Genomic DNA, 13,061 nt, shown 5'->3' with positions numbered 1-13,061 from the left:
AGGATAATGCCATAGCCAATAAAGCATTAAGTCTTAAAATCTGAAACCAAACAATTCATAAACATAAAAAGAAATCTTTCTGCAAGTTTCCACGTATTCTATAGTTTCTTCCTGTGTTAATTGCCAATTTTTTATCATTGATATTCATAGGCAATTCAGATTAATATTTGGGATAAATATTATCTTTATTTTCCCCCTTTCAAACTACACTCAAACAAATTGAAATGATTGAAGTTTTTCTATTTAGAATCGTGTTAGGTCTGATTCCTATTACTTTGGCTGGATTATTTGTCACTGCATTTTTACAAAATAGATGTGGTAATCAGTGGAACAGAATTGACGGGGTGGTAGGGTCGTGGAAACGCTTGTTTCTTCCATATCTTGGACCTTAGCTCCATGGAACAATATGGTACTGCTGAAATGTGGAAGAATTGAAAGTGGGATTAAGAGGAACAAAATTGACGGGGTGGTACTGTTGTGGAAACACTTGTTTCTTCCATATTTTGGACCTCAGCTCCATGGAACAATATGCTACTGCTGGAACATGGAAGAATTGAAATCTTAGATCAAAACACTATGTAATGGATGGTATGAACTACCTAAACAAGAATTCTTGAACGGGCATGCTCAATTATCTCTTAACCTATAGAAATAAGTTCTTCACTGTTACTTCTTAGTTTTCGATAAAATTATTTAACTCAATTATCAAACCCATAGGGCTTGCCAACAAACCGAATTCAAAAGAGTATCATTCTGCCTGACATATATTTTACCATTTCTTTCAGTTAAACACACATATACAAATGTGCATTATATATATAAGGTCCCTTTCTTTTTTTGTTTTCCCTTGCTCCAACTAGGACTAAGAAATAAAAACTTCTAAACAGAATAAAAACTAAAATAATTAGTATCCCAGGCTTGACAGGTTTTCCCCTAACTATTGACTCAAGCAGATCCAATTAGTAAAATGGCAATGGCTATGTTTTTGGGGCGGAGTTTCCGAATAGTAAATAAAAGTGATGCAAAATCGACCTCGAACCGGGGAAACCAGAGGGAGATCGATTGAAGCAGGATCAATACAATATAATGAACAAAATTAAATAACTGAAACTCTTTTTTTTTTATTGCTATTTTCTGTTTACATATGAAAGAAAAACATGAAGGATAACAACAAGAAGACGGGGATATGGAAGGGGGATAGGGTCGGCTCTCTCAGCCTCTCATCCTCTCACCCGCGGTCTCTCACCAGACCATCACTGCATCTCACAGCTTCAACCATAACTCTTTTTCTTCAATCTCTGTCCCTTTTCTGCTCAGCCACATACTTATTTATAATAAAGTAATTACAAAGCAACCCAATGCTAATCTAAGTAAGAAACCAAAGAATCCTAGGAAAAGGAAACTACTAATTCATAAAATCCAAAAAATAGAAACTAAATTTTAGCTAATAAAATCCTACGCAAGATATAAAAAAAAACTTCCTAAAATTTAGGACTTAAAAGGGTATGTAATCCTCCTTCCGCTAACTGTCCATGGGCCCCACAGTATTCCACGATTTATCTCCTCCTTGCGAGATGGCCATGGGGCCCACACAATCTTTTCATTATCCTCCCAAATCTGGGAATTACCTCCACTGCAAATCAGCAGGTCGGTGTGCCAGAATGGGCAGAATTCGATTCTCTTTAGGCTGACTCGATATCTATCCAAATCTGGGATCTAGCTCTTCTGGTTGGTGGGCATATCTTGGCAAATCAACGGCTAACCTGGGCAGATATCAACTGGATCAACAACAACAACAAACTCAGCCTTATCCCGACTTAATGGGGTCGGCTACATGGATCCAAACACAACAAAAGAAAACTAAATTCTAATAGGGGATGCAATATGAAAGAAGAAATGGAAACCTAGGAAAGATGCAATATGACACTAGATACAAAATGGAAAGTGGAAAATGACAAGTGAAAGATGAAAGATAGTAAGAGGAAAGAAGCCCAACTCAGCATGACAGGAGAATCTTAGCTAAATGGGATCTGCTATCTGGATCGTTGCCCTCCAATAGGCCCTATCCGAAGTCATACTAGGTACAAGACCTAGGCTATGCATGTCCTTCCTCACCACTTCTCCTATGGTCTTTTTAGGCCTGCCTCTAGATCTTTTAGCTCATTCAATCGGGATCATATCACTCCTCCTCAATTGGATCAATAGCCCCAAAATAAGGGCCAGATTTGAACCCCCTTTGAAACCCGATCGTTGGAGCTGATCTGCATCAAAAAGACTATTAGATAGTCCTTAAACCTGATTTGACTCACCAAGTCTGCTTGGGAAGCATACCTATTTCATTCGTTAACAGGGCTTCCCATGAAAGGTATCTACTTTCCTAACAACATAGTCTATGTCCCATTTTTACATGTAGAATTCCAAATCAGAGGGATTCTAGGGCTGTGGTGGGGTCCTTTAAATAAGTGTATGGGATAGAAACCCCTTTGCAGCCCAGTTGTAATACCCTATCATCAACAGCCTCTGGATCAAACAGGTTACGGATCAATTCTAGGGCTTTTGGATGCATATGATGGCCCCAAAATTGAAAACTTGGTCACTTGGGTATCTAGCAATACCAAGTGTTGCCCGGATTTCTCCTCTGAAACCTTCTTCCCTTTATCAGTCCAATAGCCTTACCACTCAATGACCAACAGCCTACTGAGGACTTCTCCCAAATAAAGACTAGGAGTTAAGATGTCAAACTGCCCTTTTAATCCTCCTTGATACCTTAAATTCTTTGGCATGAGCCCCATTTACAAGTTCACAATGGTGCTGTAGTTGTACACCTTTCTGATTTTGTATGATCGATTCATCTCACGGTATTATAGAATCATGAGATCCTTGATCTTGTTTATTTCTCATAGATTTGCTGTTCTTTTATGGTACAAATGTTTGGTGATAAAGAGTGCACTAAACTGGTATGTCAGGGATGTTCTATATTTTATTATGAGGTAGGCATAGACTTCTTTATGCCTTTTGATTTCCTGGGTCTTAAAGTATGAATCTAGAGGCACATTTTTCTTATTTTGTATCATTGGGTGATTGATTGTTTTCTACTGCAGCTATCCCATTGTCGATCGATCACAAACCTGATAGGTCTGATGAACGCCAAAGGATTGAACAGGCTGGAGGGTTCATCATATGGGCAGGTGAGTATACTTCTCCACCCCCCCTTCTGAATGTCTAATGTTTTCATGGGGGTAAATCTTCATGCTTAAGCATGAAAGTCCTCTTTCTGTGAGATTATGTGCCATGTGGCAGCTCACTCATATTTTGGATCAAGCTTCTGCTTGAGCAGACCCAGATGTAATGTATTCTTTAGATAAAAAAGCTTCTGCTATGCTTTTCTGAAACTGATGCTGGATTTCACCAGGAACATGGCGTGTCGGTGGCATTCTTGCTGTATCTCGTGCCTTTGGAGACAAACTGCTTAAGCCATTTGTTGTTGCTGAGCCAGAAATTCAGGTATCCAAAATCACTTTTCCTTTTCCGTGCTTTTCATCATTGTTAGTGGTTTATCTTTAATCCTATAGTCATAAGATTCATAGGATATTGGTGCTATTAAGATATTTCGATGTGCCACATCAGCAATTTCTACATGAGTTCCATAATCCTTCTCATATAGGAAAGGCAAAGGAAATTTTGTTTGTTTGAGGGGGGGGGGGGGAGATATGCAAAAGGACATTTCCTATAGGATTGGCAGAACAGTGTGGGGCACTCATAATTTGGCACATGTCATATGTTCAGAACGTTGTGAATGAGTCTATTTATAGATACTGAACCAGGAACGAGGTTCTGACCTAGCTGCAAAACATGACCATATGATTGTGGGGGGGGGGGGGGGGAGGTAGGATGAACTCTAAACCCTCCCAGATAGGATCCCAAGCGAACCCAACTCAAATAATCAACTCAAGAATTAACAGAAATTTCAATTTTTTCAGATGAAGGTCAGATTCTAGGAAATAATCACAGATATAGGGAATAGGATCCCTTTAAAAGATGGGAGCGATCCGACAGTTAGATTTAAAGTAATTTGAAAAATCAGAAAATCTGAATCTGAGAACTTGAAACAGTAAAACCTAATAAATCAAATCAGAACATTGGAATGGGCTGAAATTTGGATCACACCTCTGTTTTAGTACGACCCTAATCCGACCCCCAAAATATTATAGCAATCAGATGGTAGGATTAGGAGTAATTTTAAAAACACTAAATCTGAAATTTGGAAATCACAACAAAAGGTGGATTTTTAATTAACTTCAGAAGCAGGGCTTAGAAAGGCTTCAAACCCTGGTCGAGTTTGACTCCTTGGGGTCTAATGAGATCCCCAAAATATGGACTGAATCTGGGTTACAATTCAGCCTGCAGTTGACAAAGTTCTGGCTGTAAATAGGTTCCAGAAACAGGTGATCAACCAGTTTATAAAGAGAGATATTCCCGGTGCTTTAAACAACAAATTATAATCCCTATATATAATTCCAGATCTGCGAATGTAAACTGAACAAAACCAGAGATTAAAAGTATAACAGAAAATCCAATCGATAAGGACAGATCAGTACCTGGTTGAGGTTTAAAACAGTAAGAAATAAGAAAAAAATTAAAGTAACCCAAGGTTCAGTCTCACCATGGCTTCTTACCCGAGACTGATTCACACAGCTTCATGTGCAGGGCAAACTCAGTTGCATTCCAAATCTAAAGTCGTTGGGGGGGGGGGGGGGAGCCTTGGCTCTAACAATGTTTAAATAGAAGGCAATAAAATTGAATCCTGTTCTAAAAAGGAAACTCGAGTCCTAATCATACTACTGTATTTACTTGCTGATTATAACAATGGCTTTAAGAAACATAAGTGAATTAGGAATAAAAAATAGCAATTAATTAATTAACAAACTAAGTTCATGTGGGCTGGATCAAGCCCACGATTTGGGCATACTTTGTCACCATCGAGCTGGCTGGCTCGGCCTCCATGAATCTGGTCCACTTTATGGCTTGGTTCATGTTGGTTTGAATGGTCCAAACTACATCAACTCTCCCCCCCCCCCCCCCAACTTAAAAAACTCGACCACGAGTTTTGATAAGTTGGGGACTGATCTGCATGTGGCACATTCCGTCTTTAATTCATAGCATAATTCAGGCAGCTCCTTAAAAGTATGAATGAACCAAGTTGATGGGAGCGGGGTAGGTAGGATGAACTTTAAACCCTCCTAGGTAGGATCCCAAGCAAACCCAACTCAGATAATCAACTCAAGAATTAACAGAAATTTCAACCTTTTCGGCTGAAGTTCAGATTCTAGGAAATATTCATAGATATAAGGAATAGGATCCCTTCAAAAGATGGGAGCGATCTGACAGATTTAAAGTAATTAGAAAAATAAGAAAATCTGAATCTGAGAACCTGAAACAGTATAACCTAAACTAAATTAAATCAGACCATTGGAATGGGCTGAAATTTGGATCATACCTCTGTTTTAGTACCCTAATCTGATCCCCAAAATATTATAGCAATCGGATGGTAGGATTGGGAATAATTTTAAAAACTCTGAATCTGAAATTTGGAATTCACAGAAAGAGGGAGTTTTGTAAGTAACTTCAGAAGCATGGCTTAGAAAGCCCTCAAACCCTGGTCAAGTTTGACTCCTTGGGGTCTAATTAGATTCTGAAAATATGGACTGAATCTGGGTAACAGTTCAGCCTGCGGTTGACAAAGTTCAGGCTGTAAATAGGTTCCAGAAACAGGGGATCCACCAGGTCATAAAGAGAGATATTACTGGTGGTTTTAACAACAGATTGTAATCCCTATATTTAATTCCAGATCTGTCAATGTAAACGGAACAAAATCAGAGTGTAAAACTATAACAGAAAATCCAACCGATGAGGACTGATCAGTACCTGGTTGGGGACTAAAACAGAGTAAGAAATAAGAAAAGAATTTTAGTAACCCAGGCCTCCCACCCACAAGGTTAAGCTTCTCACTGTCTGTTGTTTGCTTCTCACCTGATACTGATTCACACAGCTTCATGCCCAAGGCAAACTCAGTTTCATTCCACATCTAAAGTCGTTGGGGGAGCCTTGGTGGAAGACAAGCACGCACAATCGCTTTCTTGCACAAACTAGCAATTTCAACTTTAATATTTAATTCTCTTCAATTATGGTTCTCTCAACCGTGTTACATTGAATATATAGAAGATTCTCTTGCATGAAACTAGAAACTCAACTAAATTGGAAACCAACTAAAAGAAGAAACTAACTGAAATAGAAACTAAATAACCCCAAGAAAAATACCCTACATATCTACTCAACTTCCTAAAATAAAGAGAATAAAATAAACTAAGTATTGCATCTACAAGCTGATGCAGTTACATCACCAAAAGAGGCTTATTTTGATGGGAATAAGCCTAGGGCTAGGTTATATACATGTTGGGCCTTTGGTCCCATGGGTTTTCAATGTAATAGGTCGCATTTATGGACCTAAAGTAGGGTAAATAGGTTGCATACGGGATTAGCTTATATACTTAGTTTATTTTCATGTTTTAGTGTTTTAAATTGAACCAATCCAAAACTAGTTTGGACCAGTGGTTCAATTTAAGTGACTTGAGTCATTTTTCTTTTATTTGTTTTCATTGTAAGTTGGGTCCACACCTCTCCACGAATTTGAGAGAGGTTGTGATGTGTAATTAGAGTCGGCTAGGAGCTTTTAGACTCCTAGGCTGATTAGGACAGCAGGCCTTTTTGGCCAATATAAATAATAGAAATCGTGGGAGTGCTCATTACCTCTGAATTTTGAAAAAAAACTACTCTTGCTGCTCTGTAATTTTGTTTCTTCTTTGAAGAATTGCTTTGTGTCTGATCAAAGCTGGTGGGATTGGTGTGTGATCCAATCGACACCTTGCGGTGTGAAGCCCAGGTGGTTCTAGTGAAGATCTTCTTCAAGTTTAAGTTCAAGACTCAATTTTAAATCTACTTCCACCTTCAAACAACCCCAGTAAGTTTGAAACATTCCCCATCCCCCAATTATTCTTCTTACCTTCTCACAGTCCAAACCCTAGCTTTCCCCCTTTTATATTTTCACTTGTCCATAACCTAAAATCCCCACAGACCTTACCAGCCATCAGAACCACACCAGAATTGGATCGATTATCTTCCTACCTATTGGAACACTCGATCTTAACCCTAGCCATATTCACCCACTCAAACCCTAAAATCCTCCATCTCTTTTCATTCCCCAAAACCCTAAATTTCTGCACAGCTATTCCAATCATAAAAAACCCTTCCAATTCTGACCAAGTGCTCCTCTGACCATCAGAAAAGTCAATCCAAACCTCAGCCTTTTCTGCCCCTCCTAAACCCTAGATTCCCCTCTTTTCCTCTTTTCAAAAACCCAGGAAACCTAACCCTAACCTGCTGCCCATTTAAGTTTATACGCTTCCATCCATCAAAACATCTCAGGACCTTCACTGGAAAACTCCCCTACCTCAACTTTTCATAACCCATTCATCAGACCCTAACCCTAATTTCACCAAAATACCTATTTTTAGCCTAGCCGATTGAGTGTTCATAGTAGATCTTGGTTTACTGGCTCCTAGTTTGACTTTTCAAACCTAGGGCTACATTGCCAGCCCTTGCCAGACCAGAAACTGGTTTAGGACCGGTTCTTGGCTTAGGCCTCCAAAGTGAGTCATGCCGGTCCAGCCAGGCTAAGGCAACTGCATCAAGCCTTGGCTCTTGCAATGTTTAAATAGAAAGCAATAAATTGAATCCTATTCTAAATAGGAAACTCTTATCCTAATCAAACTACTGTATTTGGTTGCTGATTACAACCATGGCTTAAAAAAAACACAAGTAAACTAGGATTCAAAAAAAGCAATTAATTAACTAAGCCCATGTGGGCTGGATGAAGCCCACGATTTGGGCATACTTAGTCACTATGAGCTGGCTGGCTCGGTCTCCATGAATCTGGTCCACTTTATGGATTGGTTCTTGTTGGTTCGAATGGTCCAAACCATAGTTAGCAAAAACGGGAACGGTAATAAAACGGAGTTTTATGGTACGGGTTTTAAACGGTAAAAAATTGCAAACGGACGGTCAAATAAAACGGTCAAAAAAACAGAGAACGGACAGTATAGGTTTTAAACGTTTATATTTCAAAAAAACGGAACCAAAAAAACGTCACTATTCTCATATAAATTGAGGAATTTTTATTTGAAATACTTGCTTCTATTTCCGGTATCCATGCATTGACTTTGAGTTAAAGGTGATATCATGAAAAATGTAGCCCTTCGAGTCATCTTTACGTCGGTGAAAGAATCAAGCTGATCAGAGTTCGGGAGAGAGAGATATGGTCAGCTAAGTCCAAGGTTGTAAAAAACGCCAAAAAAAGGGGAACGTGTTTTAAACGTGTTTAAAATGGGAATGCTTGCCGTTTGCCCTTTTTTACCGTATGTTTGGGAAGCATACAGCAAAACGTGTTTAAAACGGTAACTCCAAACTACATCACCATAACTATGCATTTCTTTTTTTTATTCATTTGAATGGTGAAAATAAAATGTAATGAAGCTCCGAAAGATGATACAGCAACAACAACAACTCAGCCTTATCCCAACTAAATGGTGATGGCCACATGGATCCTTGCCCTCCAATCAGCTCTATTTGAGGTCATACTTGATACAAGGCCTAAGCTATGCTTGTCTTTCCTCACCGCTTCTCTAAGGTCATCTGCCCCTGGCTCTTTTAGCTCCTTCAATCTGAATCAAATCTCTCCTTGGTACTGGAGCATCCAAAGGCCTCCATTGAACATGGTCATACCACCTCAAACTACTTTCTCGTAGCTTATCATGTATCGGAACTACTCCCAAATCAGCTCTAATATGAACATTCCATACTTTATCCTTCCTAGTTTTGCCACTCATCCATCTCAACATCCTCATCTCCGCTACACTGGGTTTTATCTATATGATGCTTCTTAAATGCCCAACATTCCGCACCATACATCATAGCCGGTCGTATGACTGTCCTATAAAAGTTTCCTTTAAGATAATGCATCGGTTTATTTTGAAATCATCTGATTATGCCTCTATTTTGTGTAGATAATCTATTAGGTGGGACTCATGCAGTGATGAGTCCTGATCCTCTGAGCATTCAACGTATTGCTGGTTATGGGTGTCCCATATCCATCTTTGACTCATACAAGCCCGCATGAAGATTTTCTATTGGAAATGCATATTATCCAGTGAATATACTCAAATTCTTGCGTCTCATGTAAAAAATGAATAACTATCTCAGCATGGAAGAAGGAATATGAGTCACCGTCCTCTCCATGCTCTGAGTTTTGTGCTCATCTGTGATTGAGGAAGTGGATCCATTGATGATGAGCTTTCGGTTCATCATGGTAGTTTACCAATTCATATGAGAATATAGATTTTCAAGCGCTTATAATCATTTATGATCATGCTTTTAATCACCAGGATTGGATTGACAACTCGGCCAAGTCAACTTGGAATCGAGATATGACACTGTTCCCACAAATAGTGGCTGACCAGGTCTGTAATTGGTTGTTTTCTCCAAATTCAGCTAGGATTGGTTGAGATAGGTTGAGTCAACTTGGGCTTGGGATTGGCAGGGTCCAATCCAATCCCAGAAAAAGAAAAGGGCCTTACTGGTCGTGGCTTGTCTCTCAATCCGTTTAGAATTCTCTGCATCACTTTATCTGTGCATGTTGTAATCATATTATCTTCAGCACATAAATGTACTTCAAGTCCATGGTAAAAGAAACAAAAATAAATTTAGTTTGAAAGGAGGCTGCCTTTTTTTTCTTTTCTTTCTTTCCATTTCATTGTGGTGGTGTTTTCAGGTGTAGTAGGCCTTGGGCTTGCATTTTTTTTACTCTAAAAATACTCTTTCTTTGCCAAGAAAAAGTTTTGTACTGCCAACTAGTGAAACACCATCCAATGATTTCTATAGAATTTTGGAACTATTGGCTCTGACCTGCATCAATATTAGTATTCTAATTATATGATGTCAATTTGATCAGTTTATGTTTACTCTCCTTGAAGCTTTGTATTTTTATTACATTGTTTCAATTTCCTCTTTGTCGAAGTATGTAAATGAAACTCTTAAAGTGCAGACATGGTATAAGTGACCACCTTTTCAGTTGGTTTACATATCAACTTCTTGCTGTTGTTGCACACATGCTTAGGAAGAAGAAATTGATGGTGTGGAGTTTCTGATTATTGCAAGTGATGGACTTTGGAATGTTGTATCAAATACGGTAATACTTTATTTTCTGCAGTCAACTTAAAAATTTTATTGAATGTTTTGATAGGAAGTGGTCAAACTTTAAATGATCGAATTACTGTAAGAAATTTAGGAATCTTGTATTTCAAAATGTTAATTATGGGGAATTTCAGTTATTATGGTAATGTTTTGACTGCCTATGTTGCTCTGTGATACTCAATTCTTTCTTACATTTTTTTAATGGTACTGTTATCAGTTTAGGATAACCCAAAAGTTTGAGAGGAAACTAATTTATTGAAGAAGTATACATGGTCAGACTTTCAAATTTTATTGTTGAAATGGTCTTGTTTTCTGAATCAAAGGTAGTCCTGAAAGCTATTATGTAACTTTTTCCAGTTCTGCTCTTATCCCAGGCATCGTTAAGATAGGGTGTTCGGATGAGAAATGCCTTCTTTAGGATTTTGTGTTGACACCATTCAGGGGTTTTCAAAGAGGTCATGGCAATGCAAATCCAGCGTTATTTATTCTTTATTTTATTTCTAAAATGCATTAGTTGGCCAACTCTTGAGAAACTGTAAACTAATGGGAAAATGCAAAGTAACAAAGTTGTTACACCATTGACTGCACCAGTGAGATGTGATTACTATGATTGCTAATGAGTTGGGGCATAAAGGACAAGAAGGCCATAAAGAACCAGGGAAGGGGACCTAGTCAAGCACTAGATAGGCAATTTGTATTTAGAGCTAGCCTATTCATTATGTGGAATCAATGCTCTGGGCCGAATAGTGCTTACCTTTGCTTTCTCCCACACATATTAGCGTAGCTGCACTCAATAGTTTGGTTTGGCTTCCTCTATGGCGGCCACTTTCCTTACCTTTTCTGAAAAAGCATTCCTATATCAATCCCAAGGAAGTTGAATCGATTCTTGTGCTGAAATTTCTCTCACAAACTGTTAAACCAGCACGAATGTGGAAGCTGCTGTCTCGAGGTCATAATTCTAGGGGCATTTTGGTCTCTTGTAAGTATGTTATAATAGAGAAACCTTGTTTTTGTCTAATAACTTGCTTAGGCAGGATACATTATTTTGGATGGATGCTTAGGCAGGGTACAATGGATACCTTATTTTCATATTATATAATAGTTAACTGTTATAAAGATCATATAAATTGTTCTCGTAACGTGTGTCTTGGGCTCCTGGTTTGTCTATTTTCTTTCTTATACTTTCTTTCTTCAGCATATTGTGGAATACCTATATTCTGCATTAACTTATGAGGAAATCTATCACATACTGGCCCTGCAGCCATCTCCAACATTGTGGAAGACCTGCCATAGGTGGCACAAAGGACACATCAATCTTGGCTGTTTGAGGGTGCTAAAAATGTCTTCAGGAGGACCATAAACCAAAAAATTTTAGGAGGAAAAATTCTAATTCATCTTACGCCTGATTTGGTACGATTTCTATTTCAATTTCAGAGGGTGATTTCTATTCGGAAATTATTTGATTTGATTTTTGCACTTTATTTCAGTGAAATAGAAATCAAATTTTACTAAAATCCTGAAACAGGTGATAAGCTTTTTCAATTTCAAAATTGAAATTGCATTCACTCTTGCTCTTTAATGAGCTTGTGATTAATTTGATGGACAAAGGAATAATTTCATGTTAAAATAAAAGACTGCCCTTCTTCTCTAATATTCTCATCTCCATCAGCACTCCCACCGCCACCCTCTCCCAAAGAACTATTCTCAGAAATTGAACTAACAAATAGATTTCTTATTCTTGAAATTTTGCAAATTGATGCAACCAAACAATTTCAATTTCTTCACAATCTATTTGTTTACTATTTTATGAAAATCAATCTGAAATTGAGATAGAAATATACCAAATCAGGCCTTAAAGAGTTGAAATATATTTAGCTATCTGTATCGAAATAGCCCATTTAGTTGGGATAAGGCTCTGTTGAGCTGAGTTGTATCTGTATTGAGCAAGGGAAATGGTGAAAGTCAAGAAATACAACTCTGTGTTTGATGCAAGTTAGGTCCATCTGAGCTGTTTCCTTGAGAAATTTTTTTTTTTGAGATAATGTCACATATTATAAGGTATTAAGAAGTGTCATATTTATTATTTACATTCTAAATTTAGTTTTAACAGAAAGTGCAAATCTATTTTTTTACCTTCCCGTTTCTATGTTTTTCAACTCACCAATCAATCTATGCATTTCAAAGTACTATGTTTTCTCCATCTAGGATGCAGTGGCTATAGTGCGGGGAATATCAGATGCTGAGGCTGCATCAAGAAAGCTCATAGAAGAAGCCTATGCCCGAGGGAGCTCTGACAACATCACTTGCGTCATTGTTCGATTTGAGAATATTTGACTATTCATTAGGTTTCTATTTCATCTCGCTTCAGATGATCTTAGTATCAATTTAATGTCTATTGTTTATGTTTGTAATCAAGTTTTATTGGATGCTACAGGGTTTAAATGCCAAATTCGAAAGGGTTAGAAGAAGAAGATGGAGGTTTTCAGTTGCCATGCTTTTGGCGCAATGCTATCAACAATCGGTGTGGCAGTTGAGGTTTCAAGATGATTTTGATCTACCCTTTCTTTGTTCAGTTATTTGTTGTTTTCATCCATGCAAAATATAGGTTTTTTCATTCTTGTTGTGGGGATGGGAACTTGGTTTTGTATCTGCATCCCTTGTTCAAAGTAGGTAATGTTTATTACTGGATGTAAAATTACTTTGGCATTACAATTAAAGGATTGTTATAGAAGCCAAAAAAATAATCTAATTGAAAA

The 13,061-nt window shown here is 37.9% G+C and overlaps 1 protein-coding gene across 1 annotated transcript in view; it reads left to right on the top strand.

Annotated features, from left to right (window-relative positions):
• Positions 1-13,061, top strand: part of LOC122668591 (probable protein phosphatase 2C 11) — a 19,246-nt gene extending 6,185 nt beyond the window's left edge. Inside the window, exons 5-9 of the mRNA XM_043865137.1 lie at positions 3,102-3,188; positions 3,413-3,504; positions 10,229-10,300; positions 12,511-12,650; positions 12,740-13,061. Coding sequence (XP_043721072.1) covers positions 3,102-3,188; positions 3,413-3,504; positions 10,229-10,300; positions 12,511-12,639 — 380 coding nt within the window. The 3' untranslated portion in view covers positions 12,640-12,650; positions 12,740-13,061. The remainder of the gene's footprint in view (positions 1-3,101; positions 3,189-3,412; positions 3,505-10,228; positions 10,301-12,510; positions 12,651-12,739) is intronic.

The sequence above is a fragment of the Telopea speciosissima genome, chromosome 1 (genome assembly GCF_018873765.1).
Source record: "Telopea speciosissima isolate NSW1024214 ecotype Mountain lineage chromosome 1, Tspe_v1, whole genome shotgun sequence".
NCBI classification, from domain to species: Eukaryota; Viridiplantae; Streptophyta; class Magnoliopsida; order Proteales; family Proteaceae; genus Telopea; species Telopea speciosissima.
The sequence above is the reverse complement of the archived record's forward strand: the minus strand, read 5'-3'. Positions and strand labels throughout refer to the sequence as shown.